At 26.6% G+C, this 21,399-nt stretch overlaps 1 protein-coding gene across 5 annotated transcripts in view; it reads left to right on the forward strand.

Moving 5' to 3' along the window:
* Window positions 1–20,519, forward strand: part of LOC101235964 (SCO-spondin) — a 204,726-nt gene extending 184,207 nt beyond the window's left edge. For all 5 annotated transcript variants that reach the window (XM_065808144.1, XM_065808145.1, XM_065808147.1 and 2 more), the window contains 4 exons: window positions 2,400–2,668; window positions 2,911–3,004; window positions 3,095–3,471; window positions 20,144–20,519. In XM_065808144.1, the coding sequence (XP_065664216.1) occupies window positions 2,400–2,668; window positions 2,911–3,004; window positions 3,095–3,471; window positions 20,144–20,211 (808 nt within the window). In that variant the 3' untranslated portion in view covers window positions 20,212–20,519. The remainder of the gene's footprint in view (window positions 1–2,399; window positions 2,669–2,910; window positions 3,005–3,094; window positions 3,472–20,143) is intronic.
* Window positions 20,520–21,399: the final 880 nt, after the last annotated feature.

Consider the following 21,399-nt stretch of genomic DNA (forward strand, 5'->3'; position numbering starts at 1 on the left):
GAGCATTTGTTACAGGTGCTTAGAATATCAACTACAAGCTAGAAACCAGGTTTTAAAAAACTTACCAGTAGTGTTAAAAATTTTAGTGCCTTATAAATTTATAGTAAATTATGCAAGGTATTATACAAGAAGAGTTTTCTAATGGCCTTTTACAAAAAGTAATTGATGTTATAAAAAGAATTCTATCTGTTATGTCTAATTTTTTTCTGAATGATGAAAAGATATTTTTCAATTGTAAAAATAAGAGTAATTTAAACTTAATTGAAGTTCATTGAAATTTTTTTTTTATTGTGTAGTTGTTTATTTATTTGATATTTTGCAGTTTTTAGTAACTTATACTATTAAGTGGTTATAAGCAAGTTCAATTCGAATAAAAGCCTAATAAATAAAATAAAAGTAAATAGATAAAAGTTTAATTAAAATACATTAAAATAATTTTTTTTCTCAAAGAAACCTTTTTATCTTTAGATTTTTATATCTTGCTTACAATTATTTTTATAAGGAAATTTATGGTTGTTGTAATGGTGTTAATTCAAAAAAAAATTATGATTTAGAGATGCTTTCTCAATTTTTTCTACAAATGGTTTTCTAGTGTGAATAAAATATTGATGTATAAAAAATCTAAATTTACATTCGCCAGTTGTTTTTTTTAAAGATGAAGTTGGTATAGCAACATATTTATTGCGGCTCTTCAGTACACGTCATTATTTATATGCGGCTCTCGCATCTAAAATTCTGGCCAGCACTGATATAATAGCAACAAACTGCAATTCTTATTTTTACTTTGTGATTTAACAGAAACAAACTGCACTAGTTACAGTAACTGTAAAGACGGATTTGAATCTATTTATTCTTATGCTAATAAATCAAATTTGTATCTAAAATTTAAAAAAGTTACACATAATGAAGAAATATATTTAATAAATTACTTTTTTAAAAAACAAGTATTACACAAACATGCAATAACAGTTAGGAATTCATAAACTCATTAAATAAATAATTTTTAAAGTCTTAAACTTATTTGTATTTGAAAATTCTATTTTTTTTTAATTATTTTAATTAAATCTGATAACCACAAACAAGACAAAATTCTTTTCTATAAAATAAATTTTCAACTTGCTCAAAACACACAGTGCAGTGTCTTATTTCAACATCTTGAAGTTTCCTATTTGCTATGTTGTGCAATTCAAAGTCTTTTAAACAAGGCACAGCTGCTGCTACTGATTTCTAACTTACTTGCAACTTAATTCTTTATTTATTCAGTTGTGCAAACACTTTCCTTTCTCTTCAATCAACAACCCAATAGTTACATTGAGTTGTTGATTATAATAGGTACATTGAGTAACAAAAAAGTACACTAAGTAATGAGTATGAACTCATTTTTCAAATGATTCTTTCCTTTGGAAAGCAAACATGAAACTCAAAAGAAAATAATTTATATTAGTAAAAAACAAGATATTTTTCATATATATATATATATATATATATATATATATATATATATATATATATATATATATATATATATATATATATATATATATATATATATATATATATATATATATATATATATATATATATATATATATACATACATACATACATACATATATATATATATTTATTTCATATATATATATATATATTTATTTATTTCATATATATATATATATATATATATATATATATATATATATTTATTTCATATATATATATATATATATATTTATTTCATATATATAAATATATATATATATATTTCATATATATATAATATATATATATATATATATATTTATTTCATATATATAAATATATATATATATATTTATTTCATATATATAAATATATATATATATTTATTTCATATATATATATTTCATATATATATATATATATATATATATATATATATATATATATATATATATATATATATATATATATATTTATTTATTTCATATATATATATATATATATATTTATTTCATATATATATATATATATATATATATATATATATATATATATATATTTATTTATTTCATATATATATATATATATATATATATTTATTTATTTCATATATATATACATATATATATATATATATATATATATATATATATATATATATATATATATTTATTTCATATATATAAATATATATATATATATATTTATTTCATATATAATATATATATATATATATATATATATATATATATATATATATATATATATATATATATATATATATATATATATATATATATATATATATATATATATATATATAGTAAAAAACAAGATATTTATATATATATATATATATATATATATATATATTTTTATTTATTTATTTATTTATTTGCTATTGTTATATCATTTTTAAGCTCATTGCGACAGAAACTGGCTCCAAAAATTCTTATTATTTTGTGTACAAACTTATTGTGCACTAATGTTTTATTTCTTGCTTTGGCACCAATAACGGAACCTCGTGGTTTGTGTCAAACTGTTGCTTCATTGTTGCAGTTTTTTATTTTGTCAACATTCTTCTGGATGGCAGTAGAAGGATTTAATTTATATAAAATGTTTGTAAAAGTGTTTGGTGGATCATCTGGCTCCACTAAATTTCTGCTAAAAGCATCAGCATTTGGATGGGGTGAGTTTCCTGTCATCACATTACATATTTAAGATATTGATAAATTTTCAACGAGCTGTTTTGATATCAATAAAATATTTATAAAGGCTCTCAAAAACATTATTTGTTGTATGGATTTTTTTCATTTATGTGTAATTTTATTTACTCTATTTTTATTTTCTTCTCTACAGCTTAAATGGTAAGAAGTGAGTTTTATAATGATTTCATTTCATTAGCTAAATTTTTTCTTCTTTTTTTTATAGGTATACCACTAATATTTACAATTGTGACTGCAGTAAGTAAACCTGATTTCTTAGGCCCTGGTCCAGGTCCAATCACTAAAAAAGACTCAAAGCTGTAAGCAAAGTATTATTTTTGAAACTAAATGTCTATTACTTCAAACACTAAAATTTTTTATTTATTATACAAGATTTTTTTTTTGTTTAGGTGTGTTGTTCGTGGTTTTTCATTTTATTTTGGTATACTTTTACCCGTCTGCATAGTGATGGCATTCAATATTATAATACTTTTATTAACTGTCAGAGGTATTGATAACAACTCTAGTCTACAGAATAAGATGAAGAGCATAAAGAAAGTCCGAATTGCTTTTGCATGCTCTTTACTGCTTGGCACAACTTGGTTATTTGCAATTTTAGCTGTAGGAAAACTTAAAATTGCATTTCAATGGTTGTTTTGTATCTTTAATTCTCTTCAAGGTTTCTTTATATTTCTGATGTATACTCTTGATAATAAAAAAGTTAAAGAACAATGGGTATCATTTTTGTATGAAAAATGTGGCTGGAGGTCAAAAACGTTTGAGATAAGTAAGTCAAGATTGTTTTTGACAAGGAGAATAATTATAATAATATAATAAAAGTAGTTACTAAGTATATTACAGGGAAACATTTTTTATATATACAAGGTTAGGTATAAATTTTTTGTAATATATATGTTTTTTAAGCTTTTTCACTCATCACTCATACAAAAATTAAAAAAAAATTGAAAATAAGTTAGAAACAATTTAGCTAAAATCAAAATTAGGAGGAATATAAAGGAAAATTTATTCCAGATTTTTTCAGGAAATTTTACCGAAACAGTTTTCTGGATATTTTAAATATGACCTGGATGATCTATGATATTAAAGTTTAAATAAACAACTTAATAAAAAAATGTGTAGCCGATATGCATAAAGTAGCAATAAAAATAATAAATATAAACATAAAACATCAGGTTGACAAAGTACATATTAATTTATTATGTTAAAATTGTTTCAAATAGTAATACAGAGATATTTTAACTTCTAATTGTTGGAGCCATTTTTCCATCTAAGGCATTAAAAGTCATTGTACCAGCCTAATTTTAAACATTGGGAATTAACATTAGCTAATCTTTGCCGTGCAATTACTTCTAACATCTCAGATTTAAAAAAGGGTCCGACAATTAGAAGTTAAAATATCTTTGTATAACTAATTAAACAGTTTTTAACAGAATAAATGAATACCTTCTTCATCAACCTGGTTTATGTTTATATATTATTTATGTATTAGTGATGAACTTTAGAAAATAATATAGTAATAATAATAGTAAGTATATAATAATAGTAATAATAATAATAAGTATATTAAAAAATATACTTATTATTATTACTATTATTAAAAATAAAAAAAAACGCTTGCCAAAAAAATAAAGCGTTTTATTTTAAATTGCAACAAACAACTATTTTGTTCATTTGTTCAACTGATATGAAAAATAGCTTTTTTTAACCTGTTTTTTTTTTAATTATTTTATATAGAATTTATTGAAAGTGTTCTTTTTTTTTTTTTTTTAATTTAAATTGCAGGAAAAAAAAGAATTTTTTAAATCACACAGGCTATATGGAGGTCCGAGCCATACACTCCCATCCCCCCCCCCCCCCCCAAAAAAATAAAAACAACCTGTCATAAGGGCCCAAAATTCTAAAATTTTTGCATTAGGTATTACTAACAATAAAAAAAAGCTCCTTAAATTTGCAAAAGGGACCCTACATTTGTGAATGGGCCACCTAAATTTGCTGCCCCCCCCCCCCCCCCCCCTCTTCTTTAATTGAAGGGTGTGGGGAAGCCTAGCTATGGCTCTGTATGTATTACATATACATACAGAGCCATAGTTATACATACAGTTAAGTTATTGTAATTTACAAATAGAGTGCTTTATGTTCTTAAGGAACAGAGCAATAATAAATTAAATTATAAGTTAAATAAAGGTTTTTAAGTTTTTAATTAACAATAACTTAATCTCTCATCTTGAATCTTATAACCTACTTTCTGATCATCAATATGAATATCAATCTCGTTCTACTGCTGATTTGTTAACAATAATAACCAATAGGTTTTATCAGGCAGTAGATAGATGTGGAGAGGTCACCCTTGACATTTCTAAAACCATTTTCAAAGTTTGGCATGCTTGTTATTGAATTCTTCCTTTTTCCAATTGTAGTATAAAAGTTATTCTTGGTGGACAGCCCTCTTCTTCATTTCCTATTCTTGTATTGAAAAGAAAACAACACTCTCTGATTGCTTGAAGGGGGCATTTGAGCTTGAAAAGGATCTCACTCCTGCTACAGCATGGGGCTGTCAGTGGCTGGCAAACATTAACTCAGATAAAACTCAATTTTTGTTGGCTAATTGTTATTTTTTTCAGCTAACTGCAATAATCTAAATCTTCTTTTATTTATGAAAGGTAATGTACTCAATGAGTCATTTACACTTTGTCTTCTAGGATTACCTCTTAGTTCTTTTTTGGAAACCATAGATCAAATCTATTGGAAAATTAGCATCTGCTAAGGTTGCATTTCTTATTCGTGTTTGCCACTTTTTTACTCCAGATTCTGGATATGAATAGAGATTATAGATATCTGGATTATTTGGATCTTTCTAAATCTTTATTCTGTCCTTGTATGGAATACTGTTGCCATTTCTGGAGCGGATCTTCAAAAGATGCCCTTTCCAATTTAGACAAGATGTAAAAATGCATTGTTAACATAGTTGGACTTGCTCTTGCGGTCAACCTCCAACCATTGTCACACCGCCATAATGTTGCTTCTCTTTCTTTTTTCTATAAATACTATAATGGGTGGTGCTCCAAAGGGCTAGCATCACTTGTGATATCTACTAAAATTCATTCTCCTGTTACTTGTGTTATTTGTCAGGTCAGGTTATCCTGCTACTGGTAACATGTAACCCAGTACAATCTGCTTCATTTCCTGTTGCCTTGTAGGATACTTATTAGGCAAAGGTTAGGAGAAGCCAACTCTCACTAATCTCTCCCTCCATGCCTTAGGGCTCTTGGTTGAGTAAAGGTTAGAGATGGTGTCTTGATACTACTGTTTTATAGAAGGCCTCAAAAAAAAGTGCTTTTAAAAGTCTTGTTTTCCCTATTTTCAAAAATTTCGGATAGCAGTCTGACTCATCTAACTTGTCTCATCTCATCGGTCTTCTTCCTATTATTAGTATAATTTTCCAGTCTTTAATTAGCAAACACTTGATCTCTCATTTTGAATTTATTAACTTTCAGATCATTAATATGGATTTTGGTTCTTTTTATTGTTCTGTTGATTTGTTTACAATAATAATAATCGGTTTTATTGTGCATTAGATAGATGTGGAGAGGTTAAGGTTTTTGCTCTCAACGTTTCTAAAGCTTTGATAAAGATTGGCATTGGCTGGTCTTCTCCATAAACTCACTTTTTATGGTGTATTAGTTAACAACTTTAAGATTATTGAGTCCTTTCTAACCAATCGTAGTATAAAAGTTAACTTTAATGGGCAGCACTCTTCTTCATTTCCTGTAACTTTAGGTGTTCAATATATATATATATATATATATATATATATATATATATATATATATATATATATATATATTTATATATATATACATATATATATATATATATATATATATATATATATATATATATATATATATATATATATATTATATATATATATATATATATATTCAAGGTTTTATTCTTAACTCCATACTTTTTTAATTTACATTAACGATTTCCCAGAAATTTTCACATCTAAGGTGGCATTGTTTGTTGATGATACTTATCTTTATTCTTGTCTTGATAAGAAGCCAACTTTCTCTTGATTCCCTTTTTTTTCTATAAATATTATAATGTGCGTTGTTCTAAAGAGCTAGCATCTCTTGTGCCATCTACTAAAAATCATTCTCGTGTCACTCGTCGTTTAATTAAGTCTTATCCATTTACTTTGACTGTTTTAAAGTTTTCCAAAAATTCTTATTTGTCTAGTTTTTTTCATCAAACATCAGTTTAATCAGTAGATATAATCAGTTTAATCAGTAGATATTAATCATCAGTAGATATAAATACATATATATATATATATATATATATATATATATATATATATATATATATATATATATATATATATATATTTTATATATATATATATATATATTTATATATATATATATATATATATATATATATATATATATATATAATATATATATATATATATATATATATATATATATATATATATATATATATATATATATATATATATATATATATATATATATATATAGGGTAGATTAGGGTAATATGAGCACCTTAAGCGAAAATTAGAATATTTTCAAAAATAATTATACTAAATCCAAAATTTTTGCGAATAAGCAATTTTTAGGGATCCCTACTCACGATTCACTTAGATATTTCGGCACCCGAAATTTTTTCTTAAAAACACAGAGGTTTAAAAAATGTAGCAAAAGTGCTCATATTACCCAGACCACTTGGTAATATGAGCACTTTAAATTAGCTCAAAAATTAACATTAAGTAAAAAAATATCTACCTTTAGAACTACCTTTAATTAGAACTTTTTTATTTTTATTTTTGTAATATAATCTATAATATAGATCAAATTTTAAGCCACTTTTTGTTAAAGCAATACTACTATGTTTTTCGCAAAAAAAAAAAAAAAAAAAATTAGTTTGTTATTTTTTCAATTTTATTAAATCAAACCTTTAAACGATAAATATTCAAATTTTTTGAATTTAAATTACAGGAAAATATTTAGTATTGTTAAAATATTAAAATTTTTTACTATGTTTTGTTTCTATTTAAAAAACAAAAATGGCATCTTTAAATGAAGTCTAAACTAAATGATCCTATGCATTGTTTTTCAATCAAAAATTGATTGGATTTTTAGCTAACATGATTTTTATCTTTATGAAAAAATTAATTTCATTATTTTGGCACCAAAATTTTGTGCTACAGATTTATTCATGCATAATGATATTAGTTTAACAAAGCAAAAAATTTAACAGCGTTTTAATTAGATGATAGCCGCTAAGTACTGCATATAGGTTTATGCTAATTGTATTGGTTCCTGTTATCACCACATAAAGTCGATTCAAAAAATACAAAGCAACTTTAACTTTACTGCTTACATCTAAGAAATCTTAAAGTATGCTCTTATTACCAAAGTGCTCAAATTACCCTAATCTACTATATATATATATATATATATATATATACATATATATATATATATATATATATATATATATATATATATATATATATATATATATATATATATATATATATATATATAAATATATATGATTAAAAGTTCCAGGTAACACAAAAAAAAACTATTCAAACTAAGATGAGTAAAGTATATTTAATAGATGAATTTTAAAACTATAAAACCTCTTTATAATAAACTTCCTATAAAATTTTTTTTAGAAAGGGAAGTAGTTAAGGTTTATATAAAAAAACTTTAATCTATATAGTAATGCTGAACTTAATAATAGTAGTAGTGCCTTTTCGAGCATGTTTGACACAGAACTCTTGGCAGCCATTACAACTGAGGTAATGGGAAGAAAGAGTCGCAGCACTTTGTTATATAAGAAAATGTAAACGAATATGTATGCAATTATCTAACGTACTTAAACTTCAAATTATGTAATGTATACATATGTAATGTATACATATGTAAACATATATCAAGTTTTACAGATTGACTTTCACTTGAAAATTGGATTGCTTCCGTTTAAAAAAATTGTTATATACTTTTAAAATTTCGTAGTTAAATGTCCCAGTGTGGTCAAGTGGTTAGCATGCAGAGCTTCTGAACAAAAAAGCCATGGTTCGAGTCCTACTTGTGGCATAATTCTCTTTTTAATTTTTTTTGATTTTTTAAAATAAAAAATACTTGTGAAGTTTTATAGAGATTAAGTATAAACATATGTAACGATATTATACACTTTAACAAACAAGAAGATTTTTAAAAAAGCTAAAAATTCTAAAAAACAGAGGGAATTTGTTGCGTATGTGTCATGATTATTTACTTATGATATTTTAGTTTTACATTTCAAGTTTTTTTACAACTAAGTTGAGTTCGTGCAAGGAAAATGAGTATACAACATTTTTATATACAGAATATAAAATCTATATAACTATGAAGTTGCAATCTAAATAGCAAAAATTTTGTTTTGCTATCTAAATAGCAAAAATTAAACAAAAAGCAAGATGTTGATTTGAACTTGCCATGCAGTTACCTAAACAGTAGGGGGTTTAAAAAGTATGTTTTTATTAAGAACATAATTGAAAATTCTAATTTTATATTTAAATTTAGCCATTTTATTAAACATATTATTTTAAAAAATAATTGAAAGTTAAAATAACTTGATATTGATTTAATAAGGAAATTTAGAGTTTTAAAGCAAGTTCTAAACCAATTGCGCAACAATATTTTGGCTTAACTTTAGATTAGGGATTGTCCATTAATTATGCAATGCAATATTCCCTCGCAGAGTCATAAGTTAAATAAAAAATCAATATAGCTCATTAAGTTTAATAAAAATTGCCACCTAAAAGAACTTAAGATCTCCTTCTTTTTTAAAAATAAATTTAGCGTTGCGTAATTTATGGACAATCCCTTAGCGCAGAGGTCGGCAAATTGTGGGCCGCGGCCCAATTGTGGGTCTTTGCTACATAATTTGTGGGTCCCAAGCCACCTAACTGCATAATATACAAACTAGTGTAGTTGTGGGCCTTTTAGTTGTTTTCCAGGCTGTAAAAATTATAAAGCCTCCTTATAAAATACTCCCTAACACCAGATCTTATCATTTTAGACATAGTAAAAAAATAATTTCACTCTAACACTGTAGCACTTTAAGACTTCAAATAAGATCCTTATACTTAAAAGTTAAATCATGCTAAAAAATTACTCTACAAAAATAAAAACATTCGAAAAGCACGTCAAAAATAATTAGAACATTCAAATTTGTTCAAATGAAGTAACTCAAACAACAATTTAATTAATTTAACGCTGTAAAAACTATTTCATATCAAATATACCAGTGGTAAAAGTTATTGTCTTTAGAATGTTTTTCGTACTTTTCTTGAATAAAAATACTACATTGTTTAGATTGTTTACGAAATAAGTATTATAAAAGAAATAGTCGGCAAATCTTTAATGTTTTAAATAACCGGTTTTTTAAGACGCAATATTTGGAAATTGAATAACCAAAAATTACTTGAGTATAACTAGTTATCGAGTAACCGGTTATCGAGTTTGGATGCTTTACTCAGAAGTTGCAACTCTGATAAATACACACATTAACTTGCAAAGATATGCCAGGTAAACATGAAGCGAAGCGTAAATATGCACGTCAGTGGAATGAAAAATGGGAGCTGATTTATTTCTTCACTGAGGGACCAAGTAACAATGCTCTATGTTTAATATGTAATGAGACTGTTAGTGAACTGAAAGGAACCAAGCTTGAACGTCATTTCGTATCAAAACATGAATTGTACAATACTAAATATCCTCTTGATTCAACAACCAGAAAAATAAAATACGACTCGTTGAAAAGCTGTTTAGAAAAACAGAAAAATTTGTTTCAACAAATGTCTAGCAGTGTTGATTGTGAAACTCGTGCCTCTAATATGGTGTCATGGATATTAGCAAAAAACCTGAAACCATTTACTGATGGTGAAATAATCAAAGAATGCATGATTGAAGCATCAAAATTTCTTTTCCCAAATGATAAAAAAATTCATGACAAATTTCAAAGTATGCACTTGTCCGTGCGTACAGTTACTCGAAAAATTAAGAAAATGGTTGTTAATGTTTATGAACAATTGTCAAACAATCTGTCAGAAGCTGAATTTGTGAGTAAATTTGTGAGTATCGCTCTCGATAAGTCTACTGACCTTGTCGGTAAAGCACAACTCTGTGTTTATGCACGTTTTATCACTACGAATTGTTGTTTATTTGAAGAACTGCTCTGAATTGAACCACTGGAAACAACTACAACTGGACAAGACATTTATGACAAATTGTTCAAAATATTAAAAAATAGGAAAGTGCCTCTTCAAAAAATATCTTCAGTTGTCACAGATGGCGCTCCTGCTATGATTGGAAGAATTCGAGGAGTTGTTACTTTGCTGAGAAATAGTGGTGAGTTTCCTAACAAATTTATGTCATATCACTGTGTGATACACCAGGAAGCACTGTGCGCTAAAGTTGTGACAATTGATGATGTAATGACAGCTGTAGTAAAAACAATCAATCATATACGTTCCAATGCACTCAAATGGCGTCAATTTCGTGTGCTAATGGAACAAAATGAAGATGAACATGGTGATCTTCTTCTTCATTCAGAGGTATATAGACAAAAAATAAATAATTTACCATTACAATCAAAAATAAATGTTTGTCTATTTTTTGCAGGTTAGGTGGCTATCAAGAGGAAATATTCTTAACAGACTTTGGGAGTGATTGCCAAGTGTACTGCAGTTCATGGTAACTCAAAAATTTTCATTAATTACAATGTCTATTGAAGAGTTTAAGTGTAAACTGGCTTTCCTTTGCGACATCACAGCACAATTCAATGTTCTGAATAAGAGATTACAAGGCCGCCGTGTGCTGGTTTGTGATTTGATCAACCACATCACTGTGATGAAGACAAAACTTAATTTGTACAAAACTCAATTTGCATCTAGTAGTTGTACTCATTTTCCTACTTTAAATAAATGTCAACCATCAAGGGAAATGTTATCGTCATTTTCATTTATAGTGACTGCTCTGTATGATCAATTTGAAAACAGATTTAATGAATTTAAAGGCTTAAAAAAGCATATGGTTTTTTTGTGTTATCCATTTGACTTTGATATGAATGATATAAGTATTCTAAAGGACTTTGAAGAAGCTGATATTTTAAAAGCAGAAGATGAACTAATTAACTTTCAATGTGACGACGAGTTGAGAAGAAAGGCACCAAAAAAAGATGAAGATGGCACTTTTTGTGAAAATTTAATTATTTTCTGGCATGCTGTCATGAAGGAACCTTTTCCAGTTCTTAAAAAACATGCAAATAGACTTATCTGTATGTATGGCACTAGTTACCAATGCGAACAAACATTCTCAGCCATGAAAATAATAAAAAATGTTTACAGAACAAGACTGACTGACTCTCATTTGAATGACCTTGTGCTAGCTGCAACAACAAAATACTCACCAAATTTTTAATTGTATTTTATGTGTTTTTTTTCTTAAGTATGTATTTTGTATTGATACAATTATTAGTTCTATAATCTAATTCTATACTATATTCTGTTATATAGGTAATATAACCTATTTTATATATAATTTATTTATTGTTGTGGGCCGCAACTAAAACAAGAATTTTGCAAGTGGGCCCCTTTGGAAATATATGGCCGACCACTGCCTTAGCGTTTTTTAGTCTATAGTTTTTAATGGTCTGAGATCTTCTTAGTTCCATTTATATAGCGTTGTATACAAAAGTTTGTAAGTGTGAATATTTTAAGCTTATGTTGTGTTTGCAGGCAGTATATGGAACAATCATGTATAATAAATCTATAAAAATGATAAAACTCTTGAATTTTATTTTAACAATTAGAAAACTTTTTTCTATATATATATATATATATATATATATATATATATATTTTTTTTTTTTTTTTTTTTTTTTTTGCTATAAATGTTGCTATAATTATTATAGATATCTATTATAATCAAAATTTTGCTATAAATATTGCTATAAATAGAGCAAGATATGCATTTAAGAGAAAATCAAACCTTATTACAAATCTCTTATAAGCTCTAGGTATGTGGAAAAGGTGCACATGTTAATTTTTTTGCTCTTAAAGCATTTTTTCAAAATTATTTTACATAAAGATATTGAAGTAAACAAATGATAGGTATAGAAATGATCTGTGTGAAATAGATAAGTATAGAAATGGTAGGTTTTGTGAACACCCATATTTTATGGGTCCAGAAAACTTGGATATATATAAGGAAAAAGTATGGAAAAGCTCAGCGTAGAATAGACTTACAAAGACCCATATTTTTAAAAGTCAGATCAGCTAGTTAACAATAATATAGCATAACTTGATTCTTATTGGTAAGTAAATTTTAAAAGTAATGTGAAAATTACTTTTCTGTTTATATGTTCATTGTGTCATGTCCCTGTTTATGTAGATTAGCTTCATAAATGAGAAATAAATTCTCATCTGAGAGTTTTAACATTAGAAATAATATAAAAAAAGGTTCATTTTTATGGCAATTAAAAACATGGTGATCAAATTCATCTGAACCAATACCTGTTCTGCACGTGTAGATATGTAGATTAGTTAATCTTAGGTTGTGTAGATATGTAGATTATATGTTTATATAGCTTGTGTAGATATGTAGATATATGTAGAATGTGTAGATATGTAGATTAGTTAATCTTAGGTTATTAGTTTTACCAATGTAAGTTGTTTTTCCATCACATTTATTACATGATAGAAAATAAATTATATTTTTGGAATTACACAACATCGAATTTTTAATGCTTCATACTTTACCAGACGATGTGGTAAAATGGTTAATAAACTGAAGATACATAGCACATAACTTACAATGCTTTAATATGCATTTTAAAACCTTGCATTCATTGCTAATAAAAATTGGTTTCCTATTAAAACTTGATGTACTTATGTGTCTTGAAATATTTTTTGGTTGACGTTGTGATAGTACAAAAGAAGTGTTTTTAAAAACTGAATTTATTTTATTGTCTACAACAGACAGTTTCATAATACCATGTAGAGTAGTTAACAAACTTTCAAAATTAATATTTGCAAAATTTGTAGTTACAAAAGGTATAATTTTGTTCTTTTCTCTTTTTTGAGGTGCTGGTCCCTGTAGTTGAGCTTTAAAAATTGTTAACGATTTTTAGGGGAGAGTGGGGAGAAATGGATTCCCCCTGCTATTTTTAAAACTAGTGGACCATATTGTTTTGGACCAGAATAAAAAAACTTCAGTAACATGAGATGTTTTTAAAAAGCCATTTCCTTTTCCTTAATTCTTATGCACATTTTTTATTTGCATACAGAAATTTTTCATTACAAACCAAGTATTTTCTTAACCAACTTGCACGTCTATATTTCATTGGATCTACATCAGAATTCAAGGTAAGTTTGTATTATTGTAAAACCAACATTTCTTTATAATAATTTATAACTTTTGCCTTACAAATTCAATAAATAAAAATTTTATAGTGTTTTAACCAATTCAGGTACCAGTGGGAAGAAATGGTCCACAAGAGGTCCGTTTCTCTCCATTCATTTGATTCATGATTGGCAGTAGATTTCTATAGGGATGATATGCTTATAATTTGAATCTTTATAGATGTATGCCTTATCTTTACTGTAATAAATCTGTTAATTATTAATGCTGGTTCTTTTTTAAGTAGATCTAATCTAGATTTTTAAAAGTCAAAACATAGTTAATGACAATTATTTTTTTTCTTTTTCCAGGTAATAATGCCTCAAGTTTACATAAGGAAAACTTACAAAGGCAAAGTGCCAGAGTCAGTTATGTTAGATGCTGTAACTGCTGTTGAGAAGGGTATGACGGTTCGACGAAGAATTTAATGTTGCCTGATCAACACTGATTAACAACATTAAATAGGCAAAAAGTAAACAAACTAGCCTGTGTCCCAACTATTAGCACAGCCTGATATTTACTGCAGAGCAAGAAAATTGTTTAGCAACATATCTGGCCAGGTGCTCAAATATGTTTTATGGCCTAACAACAAAAAATGCTCGTGCTCTTGCCCTTGAAATGACTACAGTGAATAACATAAAATGCCTTGCGTCATGGATCATTAATTCAATGGACGGAAGAGAGTGGCTTTTTGGTATTATGAGATGCCATCCAGAACTTTCACTCAGACAGCCAGAAGCCACATCACTGGCACAGGCTATAGCATTCAATAAATTAAATGTCAATACATTTTTCAAAGCTGGTCCATTTTTCCCCACAGGTGGTCCATTTCTCCCCATAGTGGGGTGGTGTTTTTTATTTTTTATTTTTTCTTATGTATGATATTTTTTTTATTTTTTTTTTTATAGACTATATTTTAAAATTAATGGTTGCTCTATTGAGAAATATAACAAGCATCCCTGAGTTGTTGTTATTTATGTTTTTATGTAACTTTTAGTAAAAAAGTAAAAATGGTGGACCATTTCTCCCCACTCTCTCCTACTGGGTAATTGCATCAAACTAAAACTTGTTTTAGTTGTTGAAGTCTGATTTCTGTTTTTGTTTGATTAGGCAAAACAAATGATCCATTTAGCTTATGTAAAAGGCATATTTTTCTTTGTATGTTTAGGGTGACGGCTTTTGTTAATTACGATAATTCCCCAGTATTTTGCTTTTTTTATTTTGGTAATAATGTGCGTTAAAACCTTTTGAGACATAATATCAATTAGCTCTTCACAACTAGTTTTAGACAAATAATTTACATTACCTTTGCCTTTATTTGCAAAAGTATCAATGTGTTGCTTTAAAACTGGATCAAATTGAGTCAACAGTTCTAACATGCCTAAGTAATTTCCGTTATTTGACGATCCTATAACTTCATTATGGCCTCGAAATGCTAAACCTCTTCCGGCTAAAAAACGAGTAACCGCTACTATTCTATTTAAGATTGCAGACCAATAATTAAATTCCCTTTTAATCTGGCGCACTATATATTCATCGCAATGAGTATTTTGTTTTATGAATTCTATCCACTTAATCATACATTGAATATGTTCCTTGCTGTTTTCGTGGCTGAAAATAGTTTGTTTAGCTTTTTTCCAATTGTAAAAGCCACTTTTGACAAATACATTGTCGTAATCGGTTGAAAACAACTTGCAAACATAACAAAATACACATCCAGTGGATTCAGAAAACATTAACCATTTTCAGTCACACTTTTTGCCATTATTCATCACTTTTTAAAAATATTTAACTGAATAATATCTGTACTGGTTTTTGAACATCTGCTTCGAAGATTCGAAATTAGAGTCTTTATTTTGAAAAAAAGCATACCCCTTGTTTAAATACTTCATACGTTCATTTTCCTTTAATTGTAATGGCCATAAAGCTGGGTCTTCGCATAGAATGGTATCTAAGAAAAAAAATCATGATAAGTAAGCCTAATAAAAAAAAAATAAGTGACAATTTATAGAATAAAAATATTAACTGCCTAAAAAGTAAATTGTTTGTTTAGCAGATGTTAGAGGTGTCATTAAAAATAGTAAAAATTGGAGTACCTGAGTCAAGCTCATTATTATGCATTGTAGATTCAACACTTTCAACTTCCTGAATTTCATTTGAAAGAACTTGGCAGGCTACCTCATTCTCCGTGTTATTGTTTTCATCTTTTCTTTCATTGTTTTCATTATTATCTACAGTTTGTGGAAATTGCATATTAGTTTGGTTTGATGAAAAAAAAATTGTCATTTTCGGAAGTTTAGCTACCATTTCCTCTCTCTCTTTCTTCAATTTTCTTTTAGAAGCTCCACTTTCATATTTTCTTAGCATTTTAATTATAACTGTATAATCTGAAAAGTGTTAAACTGTTCTTTTTTTCTCTTTCACGAATTTAGCGCTTCAGCTATTAAATGCATTCACACAAGAACTCTTTTGTGCGGAAGTACAAAAGAATTGTAGAATTACAATCGTTAATGCATTTTCACTAACAATATAATTATTCAAGTCATTAATAATTTTCCGAAGGGAATTGTTTTTGTAGCAATTTGTACAAATGTTACATTTAATTATTGCTATAAGGCGCTGCTACCAATCTAGTAATTTTATTTTTGTAGAAGTAGTTGCTCTCCTTCGTTGTCAAAGACCGGAAAAAATATATAATGCAGCGTTTTTGTTGACAGTTATTTTATTTTTGTGCTTTTGTTTTCAGACAATTTAGTAAATTTAACTTTGGCTCTTTTAAGTTAATAAAAGATTTAATTTTCAGAGTTAATAAAAAATTATTTACTTTGAATCGGGGCCCCTAAAATTGTGGGGCCCAGGGCTATAGCCCCCCACCTTGATCCGCCATTGATCATTTAGTGGTATTTAGTTACATTATAATTTAATTAATTCTTTTCTAGCTATAGTTTTTTATTGGGGGTTTTTTGCCATTTTTTATGGATTTTGACTCACTGTGCATCGTCTGGTAAAGTATGGAACATTAAAAATTCTATGTCATGTGATTCCAAAAATATCATTTATTTTCTATCATGTAATGGATGTGATGGAAAAACAACTTACTTTGGCAAAACTAATAACCTAAGATTAAGTATGTTTTTAATTGCATTCATTAGCAATGAATGCAAGGTTTTAAAATGCGTATTAAAACATTGTAAGTTATGTGCTATGTATCTTCAGTTTATTAACCATTTTACCACATCGTCTGGTAAAGTATGAAGCATTAAAAATTCGATGTTGTGTAATTCCAAAAATATAATTTATTTTCTATCATGTAATAAATGTGATGGAAAAACAACTTACATTGGTAAAACTAATAACCTAAGATTAACTAATCTACATATCTACACATTCTACATATATCTACATATCTACACAATCTATATATACATATAATCTACATATCTACACAACCTAAGTTTAACTAATCTACATATCTACACGTGCAGAACAGGTATTGGTTCAGATGAATTTGATCAGCCTGTTTTTAATTGCCATAAAAATGAACCTTTTTTTATATTATTTCCAATGTTAAAACTCTCAGATGAGAATTTACTTCTCATTTATGAAGCTAATCTACATAAACAGGGTCATGACACAATGAACATATAAACAGAAAAGTAATTTTCACATTACTTTTAAAATTTACTTACCAATAAGAATCAAGTTATGCTATATTATTGTTAATTATAGTTTTTTATTTAAACCTTAATTACTTCTCTTTTTAAAGTTTTTTTATTGGAAGTTCAATATAAAGAGGTTTTATAGTTTTGTAAATCTCAAACACAGCTGAAGATTTAATATGAAAAATTAAAATATTTGTTAAAATTTATCTAATAGATATACTTTACTCATCTTAGTTTGAATAGTCTTTCTTTTGTTACCTGGAACTTTTACTCATATTTGTCAAAAAAATATTTGCTAAATATTTATATATATATATATATATATATATATATATATATATATATATATATATATATGTATATAAAATACAATTTTTGCTTGCAATGGCATCTTATGTCAAATATGCATGATTCAAAATTTGCTAATTGTCAAAGTTAGATAGTATATAAAATTTTCCAATGCCTAAATTTTTTTTTTAATTTTTTTCTGATTCACTACCAATAAGGCTGCAAGCAACCACTATTAAGTTGGGAGTTACTAGAGTTTTAGAGCAAGGAAACGGTTGACAGAAGACTTGAAAAGTTAAAAGTTGTATGAGTCAGGAAAACATGAAGATGGGAGAGAGTTCCAAAGGATTGAAGTGCGGGGAAAAAAGCTAAACGAATAAAAGTTTTTGGAGCATGCAGGGACATATACAGTAAAAGTATGAGACTTTGATAAATGACGAGTCAAGCGAGAATGAGTTTTGGTTGATGGAACTAGAGATGAAAGCTCCTTTGAGCAGAGACCATGATAGTATTTGTAGAAAAGAAAAAGAGATGTAACTTTACGACGATGGGAAAGAGGGTGGAGGTGGAAGTGAAAGAGGGGATGAGGGAAATCGGAATTTTATAAAAACTGTTGTTATGTTGCAACCAGGAAGTTACATTAGCGTTATTATTTTTTAAAAAATTGTTAAAAAGAAATCTATAGAATTAGGATTATCTTAGTTAGTTAATTTGTTTTCATAATTTTTTTAAAGGTATTTATTTTCAATTTCATTTAAAAATTAATTCATATCTTTTATTTAGTAAAGTTTCTGGATCCATATGGGTAATAATTTTAAACTTTTCTTGCAAACATAGCACACATATTTTAGAAATATATTATTATAGGCAGGTGTAGTTTTATATAATAGACCAGTTTAGGCATGTGCAGTTTTATTTAATAGACTAGTTTAATTTAAAGTTTTTTTTTTTCTTTTAATTCCTAAATTTGACTGCATATTCACTTTTGAGCGACTTTAGAGGGTTATTTTGTAAGAAAGCAATATATTTGTAAATAATATTTTTGATAAGCATTTGCCATTGATATCGTCATCAACTTTTTGTTTACAATTCAATGTTAAATTATTTATTTTTTTTAATGTTAAGAAATTCATTTTTAATAATCAGTGCAAAATTGTAGCCTTTATCATTCTTTCTATATTTTCTGTACAGTTAAAACTTATTGAATTTATATAAATATACAATACTTTATCATTAGGTTTTTTATAATGTTTATAAGATCTTTTTTAAAAGTTAAATATAACATCAAGAAAATTCATAATTTTTAAAATAGTGTTTATTTTTATTGGGAAGCCAATTTTAATAATATATTAACTTTTTTTTCAAAATTGACCAATAGATGAGAAAAGGGCTCGAGGCTGGTCAACAGAATTATTCCGTTTAAGTAACTCCAACAGAATTACTCTGCGTTTCAAGTAACTCCATTTCCAATATTTAAAACACTTAGTTTGAAAATATATACATTGAATGCTTCTTTTACTTTATAGTAAAGACCTGAAACTCTAAATACTGGCCTTTTACATTTTGCACTATTTATGCAGCATATCTGTTCATATTATTAAAATGCGCTTGAGTTATCGTTCGCGTATTAATAAAAAAGTTTAATATTCTGGATAACAATATTGATGGTTCTGGTGCTTTTTAATATTTTTTTTAACATCGGTACTGACAACGAAATACCTTGAGATATAGTTAATAGATTTTTAAAGATTTTTCTCTCTATACATTTTTTAACTTCTTGAACTATTTTAAGAGTATAACTTAGTGATATATCCAGGAGCCCTGGAAATTGTTTTTAAAAGCTCCTAAAGAATGTCAAGAAATATCTTTGTTTGAACTATTACTATTTTTTATCGATGTATTTTTTTAATACAAATAAAGAGTAAAAATTTTAAAGTTTCAGAAATTTAAAAAAAAATTTTGATGTATTTTAATTGATTTTTTTTTTAATTTTTTTTTATTTTAGCAAACGTGAAACAAATGGATACAGATTCGCAAAATTCTACATCGACATTGCAAATGAGTGCATTATAAAATACTAGCTAGTATGTATTACCAGTTCTACACTTCACCAATTTCTTCTGTTAATTCTGTTTTAAATTTCTAAAATTTGCGATGAATTTAGCTTACCCACGATTACTTTGAAATTTTTGCGATAAGTTAAGCTTATAAATTGCTTTAATACATTTATCTATGATCATTTTGGTAAACGAAACAATTATGTTGTTACAACAATTATGTAAACTTTTATTCAACTGTTTTTGTTTTTCATATTTATAAAATATAATTATATTAGGTGTGTTAAAGTACTAATTTTATATGCAGTTTAGTAAATCAACTTATTTCATGCTTGTGTTCAACTACTATTATAAATAAGTGAAGTTATTTTAGCTTGCGTGCGATCAAAAACAAAACAAAAAGATGTGTTTTTGATCACTGATCAAAAACAATTAACAATATTTTTTTACATATACATGGTATCTACATTAAATTATTTTTACATTACATTTTACATATACATGGTATCAACAATATACACTACATCATAAATAAAATGATTATCTAACATCGTAAAGGTTTATAAAAGGCTTTCATAATAAGGCTTTATTTTTCTTAATATGATTTTTTAAACATAATTTCAGAACTCTATCAAAATTTTATATAGGACAAATGTAAGATAAATGCTAATTGTATGACAGTCACACTTATTTTTTTATCTTCTTTGTTCTTATAAGAATACTTTGTTGTTAAATTATTCTGCTGTTGTTTTACTGCTATTAATTTTTTACTTTAATTTACAAATTAAAATGCGTGAAATATAACCTATAGTATTATAGATAAGAAAAGACTGTGCCACGTTGATTTTTAATCTATTAAAAGTGTGAAACATTTTGCGCAATTGAATTGACATACGATTATACTATAGCGTTGTAACGAAAATCTTGATAAATAAAAATCGCTAATGTTGCAATCCTATATCAGCGCTAATTAGTTCTTATTATGCCATATATATGCTAGTGTTCGATATGACATCCATAGCCGTTCAATAAATGAGTCCTGAAAAATAAACATATGGTCACTGAAGCGTATCAGTAGCATATATTATAGCTATTTCTATGGACCTGCTTTTCTTACATCCACCAAAGCGAACATGAAGTTTTTAAATATTTAAATGCGTTAAATATTTCTGAAACAGTTCGAACGGAGTAAGATTATAAAGTT

Source organism: Hydra vulgaris, chromosome 10, assembly GCF_038396675.1.
Source record: "Hydra vulgaris chromosome 10, alternate assembly HydraT2T_AEP".
Lineage (NCBI taxonomy): Eukaryota > Metazoa > Cnidaria > Hydrozoa > Anthoathecata > Hydridae > Hydra > Hydra vulgaris.